Here is a 23,617-nt window from a genome sequence, read left to right as displayed (position 1 = left end):
TAGGGAATTTTGTATCTGTATTCCCAGATCCCTCTGTTCCACTGCACTCCTCAGTGCCTTCCCATTAACCCTGTATGTTCTACGTTGGTTTGTCCTTCCAACGTGCAATACCTCACACTTGTCAGTATTAAACTCCATCTGCCATTTTTCAGCCCATTTTTCCAGATGGTCCAAGTCCCTCTGCAGGCTCTGAAAACCTTCCTCACTGTCTACTACACCTCCAATCTTTGTATCATCAGCAAACTTGCTGATCCAATTTACCACATTATCATCCAGATCATTGATATAGATGACAAATAACAATGGACCCAGCACTGATCCCTGTGGCACACCACTAGTCACAGGCCTCCACTCAGAGAAGCAATTCTCTACCACCACTCTCTGGCTTCTTCCATCAAGCCAATGTCTAATCCAATTTACCACCTCTCCATGTATACCTAGCGACTGAATTTTCCTCATGGAGGCACAATGATTGGAGACCTGCTCAGTACATTTCGGCAGCTCATCAATTTAAATAATTGTGCAACTGTAATGACCTTAGATGTCAATTTTATATGACACAAGGCTATTCAATTAGACCATGCACCATATATGGCATAGCCTATTGGCTCCAGGATGCTCCCGGCCAATTTTTGTCCCCATAGATCTAACCCAGGTGAGTGTAGGACCCTGGGGAATCACAGCAGAGTGTGAGCTGCCAATTCCCTCAGCACAACCCAGACTAATCCAGTCTGAGGACCAGGAATAGGGATAAACATTGATACTTGCTGGATTGGTACTGTGTTAACATCTAAATGAAAGGAAAGTCACTGTCTCATGGAGAAATAAAAGACTGCAGACGCTGAAATCTGGAGATATACACAAAAAGCTGGAGGAACTTGACAAGTCAGGCAGCATCTATGCAGAGAAATGCACAGTCAACAACTATTTCTCTCCAGAAATGCTGCCTGACCTGCTGAGTTCCTCCGGCTCATTAGGTGCTGTTGTCAGACAGACTAAGGAACAGCAGAGTTGGGTCCTGAAGTGCCATCCTGACCAAAGGACTGGCCCCAGACCTTTGATCCTGGAATGAAATTGCACCAGATTGAATTCACCGCATCAGAATGTCTCTTAACTTACACAGTCCTGGATTTCATTATTTATTACTCTGTTCCAGGAGGGACTGAAAGTCAGGGCAGGTGTTTAGAGAACCATTCTCTCCGGAACGGCTCTTCCTCATGGAGGCTCAATGATTGGAGACCTGCTCTGTACATTTCGGCAGCTCATCAATTTAAGTAATTGTCTGACTGGAATGACCTTAGATGTCAATTTTATCCACAGTCTCCCAGGCATGTGTCAGGTTGACTTACTGAAGTGTACTGGCACATTGAGGACAGGGTCAGACTGGTATCTTTTCCATGTAATACGGTAATCCTGCTAAAACAGGCGCTACGTTTACAGTGCACCCTCCTCTGGTGAGATTCTATCTCCTGTCCACTGGGCTGTTGACAGTTACAAACTCCTTCAAATGGTGTGTCCCTGAGCTGAACTCTGACACTGCAGTGGGTTCAGGGGAAAGGTCCCTGGTTCTGCTCTGCCTCACTAACCCAGGTTGAGCTGGACTGAGTTTCAATGGCCCTGCTGTGCAATTCCACGACGTGGATGCACACATTAATGCAGAACTGCTGAGAACAGAAACGTCCTGAGGTCAAAACAGAAAATGCTGGAAAACTCAGCCAATCAGGCAGCACTTGTGGAAAGGAGAACAGTTAAAGATACCGGTCAAACACACATCGTCAGAATACTTTATATTTCAGATTTTCAGCATCTGCAGTTTTTCCTTGATGGTCACATACTGAGTTCAGTTTGAGTCTGATCATTGGACTGTACACGTCACCACTCACTCTGAATCTCTTGGTCTGTTTTTCACAGTTGAGACGAGTCCACAGCGGCCTCTGTTGGGCAGTGACGTCACCCTCAGCTGTACCATCTCCAGACTCCCAGATGTCGCCAGTCTCCACTGGAAACCAGTGGGCTCATCCCAACAGAACAGGAGAAACACTGATCAGATCCGCCTGAATAACACCGTCTATCTGATGGTCCGACACATTACAGTGGAGGATGGGAAGTTGTATCAGTGTGAAGTGCGGGAAAACAGTAACATTGTTTTCACAAGCAAAGCAGATTTTACTGTAGGCACAGGTAAGTGTTGTTATCAACTGCTGGATATTAAAATTGCACTTGTATCATTGGTAGTTCATGTAATGTTGGGAGTGAACCCCTTGAAAGAGTATAGTCCGTGATCAACTGTCCTGTGTAATTTGCATCAATAGTTAGACAGAAGCTTCCAGAAAGTCTCTCTGTGGAGTAGCTGCCTGCTTGTCTCTGTGTAACAGTCACAGCACACAGAAAGGAGGCTCTTCTGTCAGATTTGTACAGAAGACATGTGTAATTAGACACGTGTAAGTGTTGTTATCAAATTTTGGATCTAAAATTACGTTTGTATAGTAGGTGGTTCATGTAATGTTGGGAGTGAACCCCTTGGAAGATTGTAGTCCGTGATCAACTATCCTGTGTAAATTGTAGCAATAGTTAGAAAAAAAACTTTCAGAAAGTCTCTCTGTGGAGTGGTTCACAGCACACAGGAAGGAGTTTCTTCTGTCAGGTTTGCTCATTAAAACAATATTTTGGGTTAAGTACTTCCTGCCTTCCCTCTTTTTCTATTCTCCACTCTGGCACCCCACTTAACTTTTCTCTTCTCTTGACCTGCCGATCACCTCCCCTTAGTTCTCCTACTTCCTTTTCTCCCATGGTCCACTCCCCTCTCCTATCAGATTCCTCCTTCTCTAACCTTCTGAATTTTCCAACCATCACCGCCCTGCTTCTCACTTCATCTCCTCTTCCTCACTCATTTGGCTTCATCTTTCACTTCTAGCTTGTATTCCTTCTTCTACACCACCTTCTTATTCTGGCTTTTTCCCCTTCATTTCCATTCCTGGCAAACAGAGTTGGGCGGAAACATTGACTGTTTATTCCTCTCCATTGATGCTGCCTGACCTACTGAGTTCCTCCAGCATTTTGTGTGTTACTCCAGGACTGGGGCTTTGGGAAGGAAGACGAAAATGCTATGAGTGAAATTTGGGAAGAGAGAAAGGACTTGTGGAAAATGGTCAGATCAAACCCCTGCGAAATGTTAAATACAGAAACAATCAAGGGCGCACCAAGAAAATGTTGATTTTAACTCACCCAGATTGCTGTCAGAGTGATTGTAAAGAGGGTCAGGCCCAAGGAATGGCTTTGTATGAATGAGACATTCCTGGGACAACAACATCATATCTGACACAGGGGAGTGCAGATGCTGGAATCCAGAGCAAAGAGAAAAGAGGAACTCAGAGGGTCAGGCAGCATCTGTGGAGGGAAACAGACAAAACTTGTGAAACTGGGTAGTGTCCTGTCTGAATAATTAGATCTTATACATGAGGATTCCACTTTCCTGAAGAGAGCAAGAACTTTGGAAAACTTCATCCAACCTGCAAAACCCAATAGGTGAGATCTGTTAAAGTTAAATTTTACACTTCTCCTCCTTGTAAATGTTTTCCGAACCTGACATTGAAATCTTCCACGAAAAGTAGTTTCTCTCTTTCTGAGAAATAATCCAGGGTGTTTACAAGGTTGTAGTGGATGTGCTGATAGTTGTAAGACACATTTCCTGTGTGAGATTGAGAGACAGGGTCAGGGAATACTCACAGGGGGATTTACTGAAATGCCAGACCAGATCAATCTTTATGGTAAAACACACCCCATTAAAAATGTACCTTTTGCATGGAAAGTTATCACCAAACTTAATTTATGGTTAATATAATTTAATTTAACTCCTTTATGGTTCAGTCCTCATGGAGCTGTTCGGTCCACAGACTGAAGCTTTCCCAGCTCCTGCACACTGATAGCGAGGGTGGTCAGATGTGAAATTTTAAAAATTCCAAACTGAATTATAATTGATGTTTTTTTATATTTAATTTGCTTTTGTGTGTAACTCACACAAGATATCACCATTTAAACCTTGAACAGCTGGACAAAGCATAAAACATTCTAATATAAATGTGGCTGAGAATTTTTCATCATTGTCTCTGAAAATAGGCTGTTATAACAGTTGACTGTGTTCTCCACTGTCTCTCTGATACAGATTTATATCGGAAGCGTTACACCCTTTATCGTCCCAGCACAGAGTACAGTGAACTCCACCTGGTTTGCTATTATCCTTCTGCTTACACTCATGGTCAGTGGACCTGGAAGTCACGTCAACCACAGGACCAACAGAAACAAATAGCATCTGCAACAATCCATCAGCCCATCAATGTCAGTAGCACCGACTTTGAGAATCAACTGATGACCTTGGTGGAAAAATTCAATGACAAGAATATCAGTGTGAGGGCTGTCCCGGTTTTGTTTGGAGATGCCGGAGTTTACAGTTGTTCTCTGGGATCAAATACATTTCTGACCATTGAGTTAATCACAGTGAAAGGTAGGAGACAGAATGTTGCAGTTGCTTTTACCAATTAAGTCATTGTTTAAAATGTAAATAACCTGCTTGTTTCCACAGTCACAGCTGAACCGTCTGATACAGTGACTGAGAGAGACACCATTACCCTGAGCTGCTCTGTGTCTGATGTCACTGCATCAACCAGACTGGTTTGGATCAACGGAGATGGTGAAACTGTTGGAGACAAAACACTGACTGGGGAAGAGAAATCACTGAGTCTGAACATACAGAAAGCTGAGAGAGGCAGAGGGAAATGCACGTGTGGTGTGTTTGATCAAGACAGGCTCCGGATTATCGTCCCGTATTATCAGGAGCTCAGTGGTGAGTTACTGCGGGTTTGCTCTTCGTATTGAGAAATATGATCACATTTTGTGTCATTGTTGTGCCATAGTGAAACTTCTTTATATTCTGTGTGGGAGTCTCGCTGATGGGGCTGGTCAGTCTGATGCTTTTGTGATCTAAATATTCTTCAGAAGTTAAGAAAGAGGCTTAAGACTTGTTGCTTATGGTCATTTTACTAAATGGTCCAAGAACCAATGAAAATAGTGGAAAAGTGCATTGAGAGACAAAGAAGAAAAGAGAAGAGCAGGAAAAGAAGCTAATGAAAAAAGAGTGAACAAAGGAGATCTGATCTTCTTAAACCAAACAAACGATTCCATTGAGATTGAAATGTAACCATGATCTTGAGCAGTCTCGATAAGCCAAATTCTGCTCCAATGCCTTATGCTCTTATTTGGTTGTATACAAGTCTTGTATAGAAATACAAGTGTACAATGGGTGAAAATCTCCACTGACAATGTATCTTTGAATATTCTGACGTTTGTGGACAATGTGAAGGCTTCTAAGGAAGAAGTGTGAGGCAATCAAAACATTATTCTTTTATCACTGTGTTGAAGGATAGCTCTCTCTGTAGACAATAGGGTGTATTCAAGTGACAAGCCTGGTACTAGATGGACAATTGGTCCTTGTTTGTATTAACTAGTCCACATTACAGTGAACAGGATGCTGAGCATCTTTAAACATATGAAGGTAGATAAGTCTCTGGGGCCTGATCTCGTGTACTCAAAGGCACTGATGGAAGCTAGAGAAGAAATTGCAGAGCCACAGTTAAGGTAAATCCATCACTGTTAGTGAAAAGTGAAGTGCCAGATGACTGGATGGTGGGTAATATTGGCCTTTATTTCAGAAGGGCTGCAAAGTAAAACATTAGAATTACAGACCAGTAAGCTTAACATCTCCCATTTATAAGTTACTGAAGAGGATTCTGAGGGACAAGGTTTACATGTATTTGGAAAGACTGGGATTGATTAGGGACAGTCAACACAGTTCTACATTTGGGAGATCAAATCTGATTGAGATTTGAAGAGATAACCAAGAAAGGTGGATGAGAGAGGGTGTTGATATGGTCTATACAAACTGCATGAGAGCCATGGACCCCGTGGTACACCACTTGGTACTGACCTCCAGTCAGGAAATGCCAAGCAACCACTATCCTCAGCCACAAGACAATCAGGTTTCCAACTCTCCAAATCATCTTGAATCCCTTCTGAAGCAACCTGTCATGGGGGGCATTGGAAAAGCCTCACCAAAATGCATGTGAACCTCACCTTTCATTGCTGCACTAATCAATTTTCTTAGTCATTTGATTTTTTAATTACCTTATTTAATTGATTGTTATGAAACATTATTCTTGTTAAAAACACTTTGTGATTCAGAAAGGTTCATATTAATTTCAGGAGCTGTAATGAGACCTTCAGCTCTGCTGGGGGTGGACCAAAGAGTATTGGGTTCTGAAGTTTTAGAGCACCTGAATTGGTTTATTTTTTTTCAATGAGAGTCGTCAATCATTTAGATTTGCTTGTGTGTTTTTTTTTACACTGCTTTGCACTGTGGTCTCCTAATGCCTTCTGTTCAAGCTTATTAAGTTTATTCTGATAGGTTCAGAAATTCGGTGTTTCATGTACACTTGAAGCAAATGCCCAATTAGCTGTGATTGCTGGGTCCTAGTTTGAGAATGTGACTTCTCGCAGTGCCGCTTGGCTGAGCCACAGTGTTTTGGAATTTTTATGAATGAATTCTCAACTGCATCTCTACATGTTCTTTCTTTTCTCTGCACTTGGTTTCCGATATTGCCAGCACTCATCGTGACAGGGGCTGAAAGCATGTGTGAGAAATCCCAAACAATTTTAATCAGAAACTGTGAATGGAATCAGAACTCACAACTTCCTGAAAATTAATTTTCCATATGTTCCACATGAGACAGATCACATTGAGAAGCTGTTGTCTGATTATATTTTCCTTCTCATTTACAGGAAGCGGGAATTCTATTTACTTTCTCCATCAGGAAGGGAACTTTGTATTGAAGGGGCCAGACAATCCTGGAAGTGACTCCATTGATTTGGAATGGAGATCACACACAGGGCAACAAACCACAAAGCGATTGGCCACTTTTCACAGAGAAGATCAACGGTGGGCCGTACAATGGAGTGATGAGTTCAGTAAAATACCAGACATTTCCCAGAGGTTACATGTGGACTGGAGTACCCTTAATCTGAGAATCAGGGAGCCTACATTTGAACTTGCAGGACTGTTCACCTGGAATCAGACACAGTCCAGTGGGAAAATCCCGAGACAGTGGGAAATATTTGGAATCAAAGGTATGTTGGTTAAAGAGTAGAATGGGTTCAAAAACAGGATTTTCCTGTGACTACTTCTTCAGATTTCTCACATAATGTTGGGATTGTGTCTGTATATTTCCTGTAAATCCCTGCAAGAAAACAAATCTCAAGTTAGTATTGGTGACAGATGCATTCTTTGTTAATAAATTTACTTTGAACAGTGATCCTCTTACCCAGAATGCAGCATAACATGAATTATGTATTAAAATTGGTGGGTAACAATATTTGAGTCATTTATTTGGTCAGTTTTGTATACACATTGCTGCAGAGTTGGAGGTGATGGGATTGAACTTGTGGTGAGAGCTGAGGAAAATGGCTCTGGTCTCCTGAATATCTAAACTACAGCTCATCTGTGACAAAATCTCTGATTTTGAAATTGGAATGGCAGTGGAGGTGCTCATGCTCAGCAAAATTACCCATATTGGCATTGAAGAAAATGTTGAGATTTTCACAAATGAACAACTTTATGTGGAAGTTTGAAGCTGCTGTCACTAATTCCCAGCTCTCCCACCTGGTGATCTGTTTTAAGCCTTCTCCTGTGGAATAATGGGAAATTACTGATTTGATGAAAACATGAAGAATTTACAAACTGCTGTAAGATTTAAGACATAATTTTTTATTCATATGCTAAGATATATGTAGATCATCAAACTCCAAAACACTAAATTGATATTAAGTTACTGGAACATAATTCCCTCAGATAAACTGAGCACAGTTGGTCAGTGTTTGGTTAACTATCAGTTTGTAGGGAAATGACAATTCTGCCTGGAGCAGTTCAGAGAGTCTGTGGGGAACTGAACCACACATCATGTGTCTGTTTCCACAGTTGAGGCCGACTCACAGAGACCTGTAATGGGCAGTGACGTCACCCTCAGCTGTACCATCTCCAGACTCCCAGATACCGTCAGTCTCCACTGGAAACCAAGAGGCTCATCCCAGAGGAACAACAACACTGATCAGATCCACCTGAATAACACCGTCTATCTGATGGTCCGACATGTTGGAACAGGAGATCCCAGTCTGTACACATGGGAAGTGCAGGAAAAAGGCTCCATTGTTCTCACTGGAGACACCAATGTTGGAGTGGATGACAGTAAGTCCAAAATTAACTGACATTAGGTATGAAATAGTTGTTGATTATAAACTGTTCCATATATTACATAAGAACATAAGAAATAGGAGCAGGAGTCGGCCATCTGATCCATTGAGCGTGTTCTGCCATTCATGGCTGATCAGAACATGGACTCATCTCCACCTACCTGTCTTTTCCTCATCACCCTTAATTCCCCTACTATGCAAAAATGTATCCAATCTTGTCTTAAATATATTTACTGAGGTAGCTTCCACTGCTTCAGTGGGCAGAGAACTCCAATGCTTTGGGAAAAACTGTTCCTCCTCATCTCCATCCTAAATTTACTCCAGTAAATCTTGAGGCTATGTCCCCTACTTCTAGTCCCACCTACCAGTGGAAACAACTTTCTTGCCTCTATCTTATCTATTCCTTTCATAATTTTTTATGTTTCCATAAGATATCATCTCATACTTCTGAATTCCAGCGATTACAGTCCCAGGCAACTCAATCTCTCCTCATAGTCTAACCCCCTCATTTCTGGAATCAACTTGGTGAACCTCCTCTACACTGCCTCCAAAGCCACTATATCATTCCTCAGGTAAGGAGACCCGAACCATACGCAGTACTCCAGGTGCGGCCTCACCAGTACCCAACGCAGTTGCAGCATAACCTCTCTGCTCTTAAATTCAATCCCTCTAGCAATGAAGGCCAACATTCCATTTGCTTTCTTGATAGCCTGCTGCACTTGCAAACCAACCTTTTGTGATTCACGCACACGCACTCCCAAGTCCCTCTGCACAGCAGCATGCTGCAATCTTTTACCATTTAAATAATAATCTGCTCTTCCATTTTTCCAAAGTGGATGACCTTGCATTTACCAACATTGTACTCCATTTTCCAGACCCTTGCCCACTCACTTAACCTACCTATATATCTGTTTGCAGACTCTCCGCAACCACTGCACAATTTGCTTTTCCACTCAATTTAGTGTCATTAGCAAACACTACATGACACTTGGTCTCCTCTTCCAGATCGTTAACCTATATCATGAACAGTTGCTGGCCCAGAACCGACCCCTGTGGCACACCGCTCACCACAGATTCCCAACCAGAGAAACACCCATGTATTGCAACTCTCTGCTTTCTATTGGGTAACCAATTCTCTGTCCATACTAATACATCACCCCCAATTCTATGCATCCTTATCTTATGGATAAGTCTTTTATATGTTTCTTCTGTTAAAACGTACTGTGAAAAATCATATTCTGCAAGAATTAGAGAACTTTTATTTACAGTAATAAACAAACACGTCTTAACCCAGCCACGTGCTGGAACATTCTGGCAATCCTCCGCATGCTCAGTGCTCTGTCCAATCATGCACTGGCACATCATTGCATGTGATGACACTACATCTTCCTTTCCTTAAAAAGAAAAGCAATTAACAACGTTAATCAAAGCAAATACATAATTCAACAAGTCTCTATCCGTCTCTCTGTGCGTTTATGAACCACTTCTAAGTGGTCTAAGACCTTCACAGATCTTCTGTTTCCTTGTTATTATTTACATGTTTTGTCTCGTCTGCATCATTTAACTGAATCTCTGAAGTTGGCTCCTTCTTGAGGTCTTTGCGATTTCTTCTTACCACTGTTCCCTCCTCTGTTCGGACCATGTATGATCTGGGTTACTTCTTCAAGTACTGTAGCTTTCTGTGTCCATGTGTTCATTTTGCCTTGTATCCTCACTTCATCTCCTTGATGCAGTTCAGGTAGTGGACGAGAACGTCTATCAAAGTAAATTTTCTGCTTTGCTTTGTGTTCATCTTTCCATCTTTTCACTTGTTCACCTTCCTCTGTTCTCAGAAGGCTCTCATCCATTGGCAGATTAGATCTCAAACATCGTCCCATCAAGAGCTGAGCAGGGGAAAATCCTCATTCAAGTGGAGTACTGCAGTAGGCTAACAAGGCTTTAGAAAAATTCCTTCCACTATCGTTTGCTTTGTGCATCAGTTTCTTGACAATTCCTACTGATTTCTCAACTAATCCATTAGACTGAGGGAAAAATGGACTAGATGTTGTATGAACAAAGCCCCATCCACGAGCAAAATGTTTCATGCATTCACTACTGAATTGTGGACCATTGTCTGTGAAAACTTCATCAGGTACACCATGTCTTGAAAAAACCGATTTCTTGCATGTAATTACATTTTCTGTAGCCGTTCTGTCCAGATAACAAACTTCAGGATACAATGAGTAGTAATCTGTTATTAATAGATAGTCTTTGTTGATAGTTATAAAAAGATCAACGCCTACCTTCTGATAAGGTGTCTGAGGATTCGGGTGTGGATGCAGGGGCTCCTTAGGATTGCTGGGTTGGTATTTAAGGCATTTTTGACAAGAAGACACCAATCCTGCAATCTCTTGATTAATGCTAGGCCAAAACATCACTTCCCGTGCCCTTCTCTTACATTTTTCAATGCCTAGGTGGCCTTCATGAATTCTATCAAGCTTTTCTTTACGGAGAGTTTTAGGTATAACAATTCTACTACCTTTGTACAACAGACAGTTCTGATCTGTGGTTCCAATAATCTTGTTGTACAGAGGTACAGTCATGCCTATTATCTGGCCATTATCCAACACCACTTGTATTATCTGATTGAGAATTTTGTCTTTCTCTGTCTCAAGACGCAGCAGTTCCAAATTTTTGGGAGCAACAGGTTTCTATAACCATATCAATAAATACCTGAAAATCAGTAATGTTCTTGTGATTGTCTTTTATTGTTGGATCCACAGCTCTGGAAAGTGCGTCAGCAGTGTACATGAATTTTCCAGGTGTGTATGACACATTCTACCAACACCTTTGCAATTTGATCATCATTCACTGAATTCGCAAAGGACAGTCGCTTAATGGTTTGTTAGACAATGCAATCAATGACTTATGATCAGTTTCAACATCAGTAGATTGCCCTGACACAACCTTATGAAATCTCTCACAAGCAAACATAATGCTGAGCAACTCTTTTTCAACTTGGGCATACCTTGTTTCTGGATCAGGTAATGAACGAGATGCATATGCCACTGATAGCCATTCCTGATACTGCCTCTAAGCCTGCTTGAGATGCATCACATGAGATTTTGATGGGTCCTCAGCATCATAAAATTTCAACACAGGTTCTTTAGTGAGCACTTTCTTGAGATTTTGCCATGCCTTCTCCTGTTCATGATTCCAGGTCCATTCATTTCTCTTTTCTGTTAGCTGTCTCAATGGAGCAAGCTGTTCTGAGAGATTGGGTATAAATTTTCCCATATAGTTAACCATTACCATAAACCTCTGAACATTCTTTTTACATTGTGGGCTTGGCATGTTCTCAATAGCAGAACCCTTCGATGGATCATGACGCACACCCTCTTTGCTGATGACATTGCCCACAAAGGTAAGTTCAGTCACTCCTAGCTGACATTTGTCTTTATTCAATTTCAGGTTAGCCTTGCATGTTGCCTCAAAGACTTGTCTGAGCCTGGCATCATGCTCTTGTTTAGTTGATCCCCAAATAATAATATCATCCATGGATGTATCTACGCCCTCGATGTGCTCATAGAACATGTGAATAGTTTTATCGTACATTTCAGGAGCTGATGTAATTCCAAAAGGGAGCCTAAGAAAACAGTATCTGGCAAAAGGAGTGTTAAAGGTACACAACTTTGAACTCGGTTCATATAATTTGAGTTGCCAGAATCTGAAAGATGCATCTAATTTACTAAAATACTTTGCATTAGCAAACTGTGACATGATTTCTTCATGAGTAGGCAATTTGAAATGCTCTCTTTTAATGGCCCGATTCAAGTCTCTTGGATCTAAACAAATCCTCAGTTTTCCATTTTTTGTTTTATCAACAAAGACAATCGAATTGACCCATTCAATTGGCTCATCAATTTTTTTTATGACTCCTAGCCTTTCCATTCTGTCTAGCTTTGTTCTCAGTTGATGATGTAATGCAAAAGGTACTTTTCTGCATGGATGTATCACGGGTTGCACTGTATTGTCAATTTTAATTGAGTACTCTCCTGGAAGACAACCAAACCCTTTAAACAAGTTTTCATACTCTTTCATCAAGTCACTGTATTCTGACTTTGTGTCGTTATCCAGTACTAAATTTCTTTTCACCAAATTAAGTCTTTCACAGGCAGATAAACCCAGAATTGACTGTACATTTTCTAGCACAACCACAAATGAAAGCGTGTGCACAATATTTTTGTGTGATACCTTTGCCACGCATGTTCCTTTAATTGGAATGTTTGCACCTGAATACCCAGTCACTTTTATATTTGTCTGATGTAACTTTGCTTTAAAGCATTAAACTTGGATTCTGCAAGAACATTTCCTTGCACTCCAGTATCAAGTTCGAACAGAATATTGTTTTGATTCACTTACAATGGAGTAGTCCAGTCATTCTTACTTTGTTTGTTTTCACAAAGCACATCTATATAAAATTCTTCACATTCATCTTCAAGCACAGCATTTACTTGTTTCATTATATTTTCCTTCTTTCTACTTCTATGACAGCGTGAAAAATGATTAATCTTACTGCAGCCATTGCAAACTTTTGTCATATGCGGGACATTGATTTGGACGATGTTCCAGCACACAGCGATCACATGACTTTTTTCTTTCAAATACCGCCTTGCTCTCTGTCAGTTTTGTTGACATATTATTATATTTCTTGATGTATTCACGCTTTTTCACAGTGCTTACATTGCAGTTTTCAACAAAGAGCTCTTCAGCCTGCACCGTCACGGTCTCAGAAGCTTTGCAAAGCGCCAAAGCTTTTTCAAAATTTAAACCTTGCTCTCTCAACGGCCTTTCTCTCAGAGCATTACCTCGAATGCCACAAACAAGTCTATCTTTAATGAAAGAGTCCATGATAAATCCAAACCACATGTGCTACTACGCTTTCTTAACTCAGTAACATACTGATCAATTGTTTCAGGGGCTCTCCGCGCACATGTGAAGAATTTATATCACTCATACGTTAAATTACGCTTAGGTATGCAAAATACTTTGAATCTGTCCATTATTGACTTAAAATTGAAATTATCTCCATCTTCAAAGACAAAATTATTATGTACCTCTACTGTGTCATTCCCGATTACATGGACCAAAGCACAGCTTTGGTTTTTCCAATTTTCCTTCATAATAGATTGCTGATAAGTACAGTTCAATCTGTTGCTTGAAGATCCTCCAATTCTTAGCTACATTGCCAGTCAGCTGAAGTTTTGGTGGGGGTTGTAAACCTTCCATTTTACCGCTTACAGTTTGAACTTTTTTCTTTTTTTTTGATTATCTTTGATTCTTGATTCTCCCGTATTATTCTTCCAGAACCACTTCTGACACCATGTTATGTTACTTCTGTTTAAATGTACCATGGGTTAACAGTAAAGAATCATATTCTGGAAGAATTAGATAACTTTTATTTACAGTAATAAACAAACACGTCTTAACCCAGCCATATGCTGGAACATTCTAGCAATCCCGCGCCTGCTCAGTGCTCTGTCCAATCATGTACTGGCATATCATTGCACGTGATATCACCATATATGGCACCTTATCGAACGCCTTCTGGAAATCTAAGTAAATAACCTCCATCTGTTCCCCTCTATCTGCTGTGCTTGTTATATCCTCAAAGAACTCCAGTAAGTTTGTCAAACAAGACCTGCCTTTACTGAATCCACACTGCGTCTGTCAGGTATTTTCCCAACTACAGATGTTAATCTAACTGGCCCTATGGTTACCTGCATTTTGCCTACATCCTTTATTGAACAGTGGCGTGACATTCGCCTTCTTCCAATCGCAGGGACCTCCCCAAGTCCAGAAAATTTCAGTAAGTTATCACCTAAGCCTCAAATATAACCTCTGCCATTTTTTTCAGTACCCTGAGATACATCCCATCAGGACCAGGGGACTTGGGTCCTCAAGTTTGCTCAGCACTACCTCCTTAGTGATTGTTATGGTATTGAGGTCCTCACCTCCCATCACATCGATATAATCTCTCTTTGGCATGTTAGACATGTCCTCCAGCATGAAAACCGACACAAAATAGTTATTCAAAGCCTTGGCCATTTCTTTATTTCCCAATATCAATTTCCTCTTCTCGTCCTCCAGGGGACCTACATTCACTTTGGCCACCCTTTTCCACTTTATATAATTATAAAAATGTTTAATATCCATTTTTATATTTTCTGCTAGTTTATTTACATAATCTATCTTCCCTTTCTTTATTGCTCACTTTGTGATTCTTTGCTTTTTTAAAGTTTTCCCAGTCTTCCGTTTTCCTACTGCTCTTGGCAACTTTGTACACATGAGCTTTAAGTTTGATGCCTTCCTTTATTACCTTAGTTATTCATGGCTGGCTCTCCCCACCCTTATTTCACTTGCTTTTAAATAGGATATTCTTTTGCTGAGCACTGTGAAAAATCTCTTTGATAGTGTCCCACTGTTCCTCAGCCGTCCCACCATATAGCCTGGTTCCCAGAACTACCCTATCCAATTTTTCCCTCATCCCATTGTAGTCTCCTTTGTTTAGGCATAAAACACTGGTTTTAGATCAAACTATTGCAACCTCCATTTGTATGAGGAACTCGATCACACTGTGATCACTCTTTTCAAGATGATCCATCACTACAAGATTGCTAATTCTACCTGTCTCATTGCACAGGACCAGATCCAAGATAGCATGTTCCCTTGTAGGTTCAGTAACATGCTGTTCAGGAAGCTATCACGTATGAATTCTATGAAGTCCGCCTCAAGACTGCCTTGACCAACTTTATTCACACAATCTACTTGTAAGTTGAAGTCCCCCTCGATAACTGTTGTTCCATTCTTACATGCCTCAGATATTTTTGTTTATTGCCTGTGCCACTGTAATGTTATTCTTCGTTGGCCTATAGACAACTCCCACCAGTGATTTTTTCCCTTAACTATTCCTAATCTCTACCCAGATGGATTCAATATTCTGCTCGTTAGATCTTATTTCCCTGATTTCATCTTTAATTAAGAGCGCTTCCCCACCTCCCTTACCTTCCTGCCTATCCTTCCGTGTTACCTGATATCCTTGGGTATTTAATTCCCAAACCTCTCCACCCCACAACCACATTTCTGTAATGGCCACTAAATTATATGCCTTTGTACTGATTCGTGCCACAAGTTCACTGACCTTGTTATGAAGACTACAGCCATTCAGATAAAGTGCCCTTACACTCATTGTGCTTTTAAAATCCAGTAACCTTTGTCTCTTATGCACTTGACTTTTCTGCACTGCACCCTTACTTCTCTCTCTTTTTAATTTTTGTTTTTACTTTAACTTTATCCACACTTTTCTCTTTTACTTTAGCCATACTTCTCCAATTTGTTGAACCCACCCCCCCCCCGATATTTTGTTTAAAGCCTCAGTCACAATCCTAGTCATGCAATTCCCCAGGATCCAGGTCCCGTCACGATTCAGGTGGAGCCCGTCCCAGGGGAACAGCTCCCTCCTGCCCCAATACTGGTGCCAATTTCCTATAAGTTCAAACCCACTTCTCCCACACCAATCCTTGAGCCACACATTTAACTCTCTAATCTTCTTAACCCTATACCAATTTTCATGTGGCTGAGGTAGTAATCCAGAGATTAGCACATTTTTTTCTGCTATTTAATTTAGTCCCTAGCTGCTCAAATTCCCTCAGCAAAACCTCTTTCCTCATTCTACCTATTCTATCCACATGGACCACAACAACTGGATCTTTCCCCTCCCACTAAAAATTCCTCTGCAGGTCATATAAGATGTCCTGAACCTGGGCACCAGGCAGCAACACAGTGAGCACTCGCTCCACTGTGGCCTTTCATTGCAGGGTGTGGTCATTAGCCTTACCCTGGGACACTGTGTAAGTATACACTTAGAGTCCACTTTATTAGCTACACCAGTTCACCTGCAAAATACTACAAAAGCATGCAGACATGGTCAAGAGGTTCATTTGTTGTTCAGACCAAACATTAGAATGGAGAAGAAATGTGATCTAAGTAACTTTGTCTGCAGAATTATTATTGGTGTCAGATAGGGTGCTTTGAGTATTTCAGAAACTGCTGCTCTCCTGATATTTCCTCAGACAACTCTAGGGTTTGTAGAGAATGGTGCAAAAAAAACAACCAAAAAAAATTCAATTAGTGGTAGTTCTATGGTTGAAAATGCCTTGTTAATGAGAGAGGTCAGAGGAGAATGACCAGACTGTTTCAAGCTGAGAGTAAGGCACAGTAACTCAGAGAGATGAGTGTTACAAGAGAAGTGTGCAGAAGAGCATCTCTGAACACAAAGCACATTGGAACTTGAAGTGGAAGGGCTACAGCAGCAGAAGACCATGAACATACACTCAGTGGCCTCTTTATTATTTACAGGAGTTACTGGATAAAGTGGCCACTATGTGTAAAGTGGAGACACTGAGATTGATGGAGCCTCCCATCAATCATTTCAATTCCCCTGTAGGAGTCAAACTGAATAAAACCCATCCATGGATGTCAGCAAATAGTCTTCTAGTCTGTAATGAAACAAGGAACTGCAAACTAATTAAAACTATAGATACAGGTATAACACAGTTCAGCTGTTAGCTGTGTTGAGACTCTCTCAGGTCATTTATTATCTCCAGTTCAACAGTGTCTCTTTGCTGGCTCTGTGTTTGGGGAAGATCGGAATCTGAGTTGGCACCTGGTGCATTCCAGCTCCACATCCACTTCCCTGTCTCAGCCATCCTAGGATATTTATCCCAGTGGAAACCTGAAACATCCATATCTCTGCATCTATATCTCAATCAATCAATCAATCAATCAATAAATAAATAACATGATTAAACTATTGGCTGTAATATTCTTATGGAATCTCTGGCATGAGTCACTTCTAGAAGTATTCTAAATGTTTCTTATTTAAAGGGAAACCTGAAACATCCATATCTCTGCATCTGTGATAACCTAATTCTTTGATCCTTGTCCCTTTTTTGCAGATTTACACAATAAGATGTACAGAGTTTATCGAGCAGACGTAGATCACAGTGAACTCAAGCTGATTTGTGAAACTTATTCTGAGTTACATGAAACCAAATGGACTTGGAAGTCACATTTCCAGAATCAGGTGATGGAAATAGCTACTGCCTACAGATCTCAGCCTATCAATGTCAGTGGGAGGAGCTACTTTGAGAACCGACTGAGAACTACAGAGGAAAATCTGAATGTCAATAATTTCAACATGAAGATTGTTCCTGTGCAGTTTGAAGATGCCGGAGTTTACACATGTTCTCTGAAATCACATCAATATGTGGCCATTGATTTAATCACAGTTAAAGGTAGGAGACGGAATGCAGCTGTTGTTTTTAATTATACATCACTGGGAGAGAGTGTGCAGTTTGCATACATATCCAGTTACTTCCCTAGTTTGAAGAGCTTTTTACCCCAAAACTTTTGCTAAAATGTATTTGCATCTTGCTGAATACTAAAACACAGAATGTGATATGTCACTGGGAGAGAGTGAGCAGTTTACGTACAAACTACAGTTCAGCACAGGTTTCTCCAGTTAATTCGCTTGTTTGAAAAGTTGTTTTTCATTCCAAAACTTCTGCTAAAGTTTATTTGCATCTTACTAAACTTTATACTGCCCTAAACCAACAGAATCTAGCAACAACACACATCAAAGTTGCTGGTGAATGCAGCAGGCCAGGCAGAATCTCCAGGAAGAGGTACAGCCGACGCTTCGGCCTGAAACGTCGACTGTACCTCTTCCTAGACATGCTGCCTGGCCTGCTGTGTTCACCAGCAACTTTGAAGTGTGTTGCTTGAATTTCCAGCATCTGCAGAATTCCTCGTGTTTAAGAATCGAGCAATATTTTCAAATATGCTTTTCACTTAATTTGCTTTTAAATCCTTTTTTCTTTATTCCTTTTCTAATGTGGTGAAATTTGTTTCCCACAGCCGCAAATGAGACAGTCACAAAAAATTAATATTTCCTCATTACTCAAAAAAAAATCATTAAAATCCTCGCAAGTCATGTCCGGAATCCTTCCTCTTGCCAATTGATGTTTGAAGCCTTTTTCAAGGTTTAAAGGTGAACAAGAATGAGCATCAGGTTTAATATCACCGACATATGTTGTGAAATTTCTTGTTATTTGGTATAAGTACTTTGCAATATGTGATAATAAAAACATCTCAAATTACAGTTTATATGGATAAATACATTTGAAGATGTTAGGTTAAATTAGATGAGTAGTATAAAAAGAGAAAACAAAAGTGGTGAGGTCGTGTTCATGGGTTCAATGTCCATTCAGAAATCTGATAACAGAGGAAAGAAGCTATTCCTAATAGATTGATATGTGCCTTCAGGCTCCTGTACACCGTCCCTGATCATAGCAATGAGAAGAAGGTATGTCCTGGGAGATTGAGTTGACTTATGATACATGTTGCCTTTCTGAGGCATCGCTCCTTGAAGATGTCCTCGTGCCCGTGACAGAGCTGACTGAGTTTGCATCATTCTGCAGCTTATTGTGATCCTGTGCAGGGCTCCACCCCAACCTCTCCTCCATACCAGATGGTGATGCAGCCGTGTGATTCAGGAATTTTACAATTAAGATTCATTCATCTCTTGTAGAGTGGGAGTGTTGTGCGCAGAGTCATTATGTTCAGGGTCTGATCATTATACAATGTGTTCAAAATTGATGTAAAAAACTCCACAAGCACAAATTGTGCAATAACATGTTACACACTTATAGTGCCAGTGATCATGTGGATTATTTTTACAGACTACAGTAAAAAGCAACACATTTGAGTTGAAAGTTTGGCCATTGTTTAAAATCTCAGTGTTTTTTTTTGATTCTGCTGTCACAGCTGAACCACCCGATGCAGTGACAGAGGGAGATAACGTCACCCTGACCTGCTCTGTGTCTGAGGTCAGTGAATCAATGAGACTGGTTTGGATCAACAGGGATGGTGAAACTGTGGATGAGAAGATATTCATGGAATGGAAGAATGAAGGTGACTCTTTGCAGCTGATTATTTCAACAGACGATAAAATCGAAAGAAAATGGACGTGTGTTTTGTTTCATCAAAACAGACCCACGGTTTTTATTTCATATTATCTTCAGGTGAACGGTAAGTGACTTCACTTTGAGTCTTTGAAATCTCTCTTTTAAAATCATAGACGTATCTGTGATATCTCAGGGTCTATCACACGCTTGTAACATTAACTCCATGGTAGGTAGACCAGGTCTCAGATGGGATCACTGTTGGATGGTTGACTATTGAGCAAAAGCTGCCCTGGTACATAGAAACCAATCATAAATTTAATCACTAATGTCCGTCCTTTCTGAGTGTGACCTCTGAGATATGACAAGTGATCCGTGTTTCCAGGGTGTCACAGTGAACCTTTATTGTTAGTGGACAGTGTTATACGGTGAAGTAGGTAATGGAGGATCTTTGTCTTGTTGTTGGACTGGACCATCCTTTCAAAAGATAGCACCAAGGCCGTCTCAGCAAAATCCTCAGCAATGATTAGCTTTCTTAGTTACATGTACATCCAAATATGGAATGAAATGTGTCGTTTTTGACAACGAGCAGCACGGTTCGAGGATGTGCTGGAGGCAGCCCACAAATGTCGCTATATATCTTAAGACGGTAAGACTTAGGAGCAGAATTAGGCTATTTGGCCCATCAAGTCCACTCCACCATTCAATCATGGCTGATCCTTTTTTTCTCCTCCTCAACCTCATTTCCCGGCCTCCTCCCCATAACTTTTGATGCCATGTCCAATCAAGAACGTAACAATCTCTGCCTTCAATACACCCAACAACCTGGCCTCAATAGCTGCACGTAGCAATACATTCTACAAATTCACCACCCTCTGGCTAAGGAAATATCTCTGCATCTCTGTTTTGAATGGATGCCCCTCTATCCTGAGGCTGTGCTTTCTTGTCCTAGACTCTTCCACTATGGGAAACACCCTTTCCATATCTACTTTGTCTAGGCCTTTCAACATTCAAAAGGTTTCAATAAGATTCCCCCTCATCCTTCTAAATTCCTGTGACTACACACCCAGAGTCATCAAACATTTCTCGTATGATAACCCTTTCACTCCTGGAATCATCCTTGTGAAACTCCTCTGGACCCTCTCCAAGGCCAGTACATCTCATCTAAGATGAGGAGCCCAAAACTAGACACAATACTCAAGGTGAGACCTCACCAGTGCTTTATAAAGCCTCAGCATCACAGTCCTACTCTTGTATTCTAGACCTCTTGAAATGAATGCTAACATTACATTTGCCTTCCTTAACACCAACTCAACCAGCAAGTTAACCTTCAGGATGTTCTGCACAAGGACTCCCAAGTCCGTCTGCATCTCAGAATCCTGGATTTTCTCCCCGTTAGAAAGAATTCTGCACATTTATTTCTACCATCAAACTGCATGACCATGCAATTTCTAACATGATATTTCATTTACCACTTTATTGCCCATACTCCTAATCTGTTTAAGTCCTTCTGCATCCTACCTGTTTCCGCAACCCTACCTGCCCCTTCACCAATCTTCGTATCATCTGCAAATTTGGCAACAAAACCATCTATTTCATCATCTAAATCATTTATATACAGCTTAAAAAACATGGTCCCAATACTGACCCCTACAGAACACCACTAGTCACTGGCAGCCAACCAGAAAAGGATCCTTTTATTTCCACTTGCTGCCTCTTCCAATCAGCCAATGCTCTATCCATGTTAGTAACTTTCCTGTAATACCATCGGCTCTTAACTTAGGAAGCAGCCTCATGTGTGGCACCTTGTCAAATGCCTTCTGAAAGTCCAAATATACAACATCCACTACATCCCCTTTATCTATCCTACTTGTAATCTTCTCAAAGAATTCCAACATGTTCGTCAGGCAGGATTTTCCCTTAAGGAAACCATGCTGATTTTGTACTATCTTGTCCAATGTCACCAAGTACTCCATCACCTCGTCCTTAACAATTGACTCTAACATCTTCCCAACCACTGAGGTCAGGCTATCTGGTCTATAATTTCTTTTCTGCTGCCTTCCTCCTTTCATAAAGAGTGGAGTGACATTTGCAAATTTCTCATCCTTTGGCACCATGCTAGAGTCCAATGATTTTTGAAAGATCATTTCTAATGCCACATGATCTCTAACGCTACCTCTTTCAGAACCCTAGGATGCAGTTCATCTGGTCCGGGTGACTTACGTACTTTTAGGTCCTTCAGCTTTTTGAGCACCTTCTCCCTTGTAATAGTAGCTGCACCCACTTCTCTTCCTTCACACACTACAACATCTGGCACACAGCTAATGTCTTCCACAGTGAAGACTGATGCAAAATACTCATTTAGTTCATCTGCCATCTGCTGTCCCCAGTTATTATTTCTCCTGCCTCATTTTCTGGCAGTCCTATATCCACTCTCATCTCTCTTTTATTTTTTGCATACATGAAAAAGCTTTTACTAACCATTTTGATATTATTTGCTAGCTTTTTATATTTCACCTTTTCCCTTCTAATTATTCTTTCAGTTGCTCTCTGTCGGTTTTTAAAAACTTCCCAATCCTCTATCTTCCCACTAATTTTTGATTTGTTCTATGCCCTTTCTTTTGTTTTTACTTTAGCTTTGACTTGTTAGCCACAATTGTATTATTTTGCCTCTTGTGTACTTCTTCACTTCTGGAATACACATGTCCTGCACCATCCTCATTTTCCCCAGAAATACACGCCATTGCTGCTCTGCTGTCATCCCTGCCAGCAGCTCCTTCCGATTTACTTTGGCCAACTCCTCTCTCATACGACTGTAATTTCCCTTACTCCACTGAAATACTGCTATGTCACACTTTACTTTCTCCCTATCAAATTTCAAATTAAACTGAATCATATTGTGATCACTGGTCCCTAAGGGTTCTTTTACCTTAAGCTCCCTAATCGCAGCCGGTTCATTACATAACACGCAATCCAGTATAGCTGATCCCCTCGAAGGCTCAATGACAAACTGCTCTAAGAAGCCATCTCTTAGGCATTCAACAAACTCTCTCTTCAGATCCATTACCAACCTGATTTTCCCAATCAACCTACATGTTATGATCTCTTGTGACTATCATAGCATTGCCTGTTGTAATCTGTGGTCCACCTCCCAGCCAGTGTTGGGAGGTCTGTATATAACTGCCATTAGCGTTCTTTCACTCTTGCAGTTTCTTAACTCAACCCACAAGGATTCAACATCTTCCGATCGTATGTCACATCTTTCTACTGATTTGATGCCATTCTTTACCAGTAGCGCCATGCCTCCCCCTTCTGCCTACCTTCTGCCTGTATCCGTCCAATACAATGTGTAACTTTTGACATTCAGCTCCCAACTACAGCCATCCTTCAGCCACAATTCAGTGATGGCCACAACATCATACCTGTCCATCACTGAATACCTGGCAATCTGTAATAGTGCAACAAGATCATCCACCTTATTTCTGGTACTCTGCGCATTGAGATACAAACACCTTAAGTACCGTATTTGCTACCCTTTTTGATTTTGCATCCCTGCTGTACTGATACTCACCCTGTTGGCTGCGATTATGTCCCATCACCTGCCTGCCTTTCATGACAGTCTGACTGCATGCTATCTTTATTATTTACCATTCGTCCTATCCTGAATTCCATCACTCTGGTTCCCCCCACCCCGCCAAATTGGTTCAAACCCTCCCCATTACCTCTAACAAAACTGTCTGTGAGATTATTGGTCCTCCTCGGGTTCAGGTGCAACCCATCACTTTTCAACAGGTCATACCTCCCCCCAGAAGAGCTCCCAATGATCCGAGATTCTGAAGCCCTGCCCCCTGCACCAGCTTCTCAGCCATACATTTATCTGCCAAATCCTCCTGTTTCTACCCGCACTGGTGTGTGTGGCACAGGCAGAAATCCAGAAATTACTATCCTGGATGTCCTGCTTCTCAGCTTTCTACATAGCTCTCGTATATCTCTTTTCAGGACCTCATTGCTTTTCCTTCCTATGTCATTGGTACCAATGTGTACCAAGATATCTGGTTACTCTCCCTCCCTCTCCAAAATATTGTGGACACGATTTGAGACGTCCCTGACCCTAGCAACTGGGAGGCAGCATGCCATCTGGGTGTCCTGATAACATCCACAGAATCTCCTGTCTGTTCCCCTCACTATTGAGTCCCCTATCACTACTGCCAATCCACTACTATCCAGTGCCAATGCAGTACGCCGACAATTAACCATTACTAACCCGTATATCTTTGAAATGTGGGAGGAAACTGGAGCACTCGAAGAAATACGTATCA

At 41.1% G+C, this 23,617-nt stretch overlaps 1 protein-coding gene across 1 annotated transcript in view; it reads left to right on the top strand.

The window, feature by feature from the left end:
- Window positions 1–23,617, top strand: part of LOC134348851 (uncharacterized) — a 75,258-nt gene that overhangs the window by 26,282 nt on the left and 25,359 nt on the right. Inside the window, exons 4-11 of the mRNA XM_063052634.1 lie at window positions 1,912–2,181; window positions 4,163–4,501; window positions 4,580–4,840; window positions 6,832–7,176; window positions 8,024–8,290; window positions 11,058–11,096; window positions 17,292–17,630; window positions 19,162–19,425. Of these exons, the coding sequence (XP_062908704.1) occupies window positions 1,912–2,181; window positions 4,163–4,501; window positions 4,580–4,840; window positions 6,832–7,176; window positions 8,024–8,290; window positions 11,058–11,096; window positions 17,292–17,630; window positions 19,162–19,425 (2,124 nt within the window). The remainder of the gene's footprint in view (window positions 1–1,911; window positions 2,182–4,162; window positions 4,502–4,579; window positions 4,841–6,831; window positions 7,177–8,023; window positions 8,291–11,057; window positions 11,097–17,291; window positions 17,631–19,161; window positions 19,426–23,617) is intronic.

The sequence above is a fragment of the Mobula hypostoma genome, chromosome 7 (genome assembly GCF_963921235.1).
Source record: "Mobula hypostoma chromosome 7, sMobHyp1.1, whole genome shotgun sequence".
Classification (NCBI taxonomy): Eukaryota; Metazoa; Chordata; class Chondrichthyes; order Myliobatiformes; family Myliobatidae; genus Mobula; species Mobula hypostoma.
Note: the sequence above shows the minus strand (reverse complement) of the source record. Positions and strands in the feature narration are given on the sequence as shown.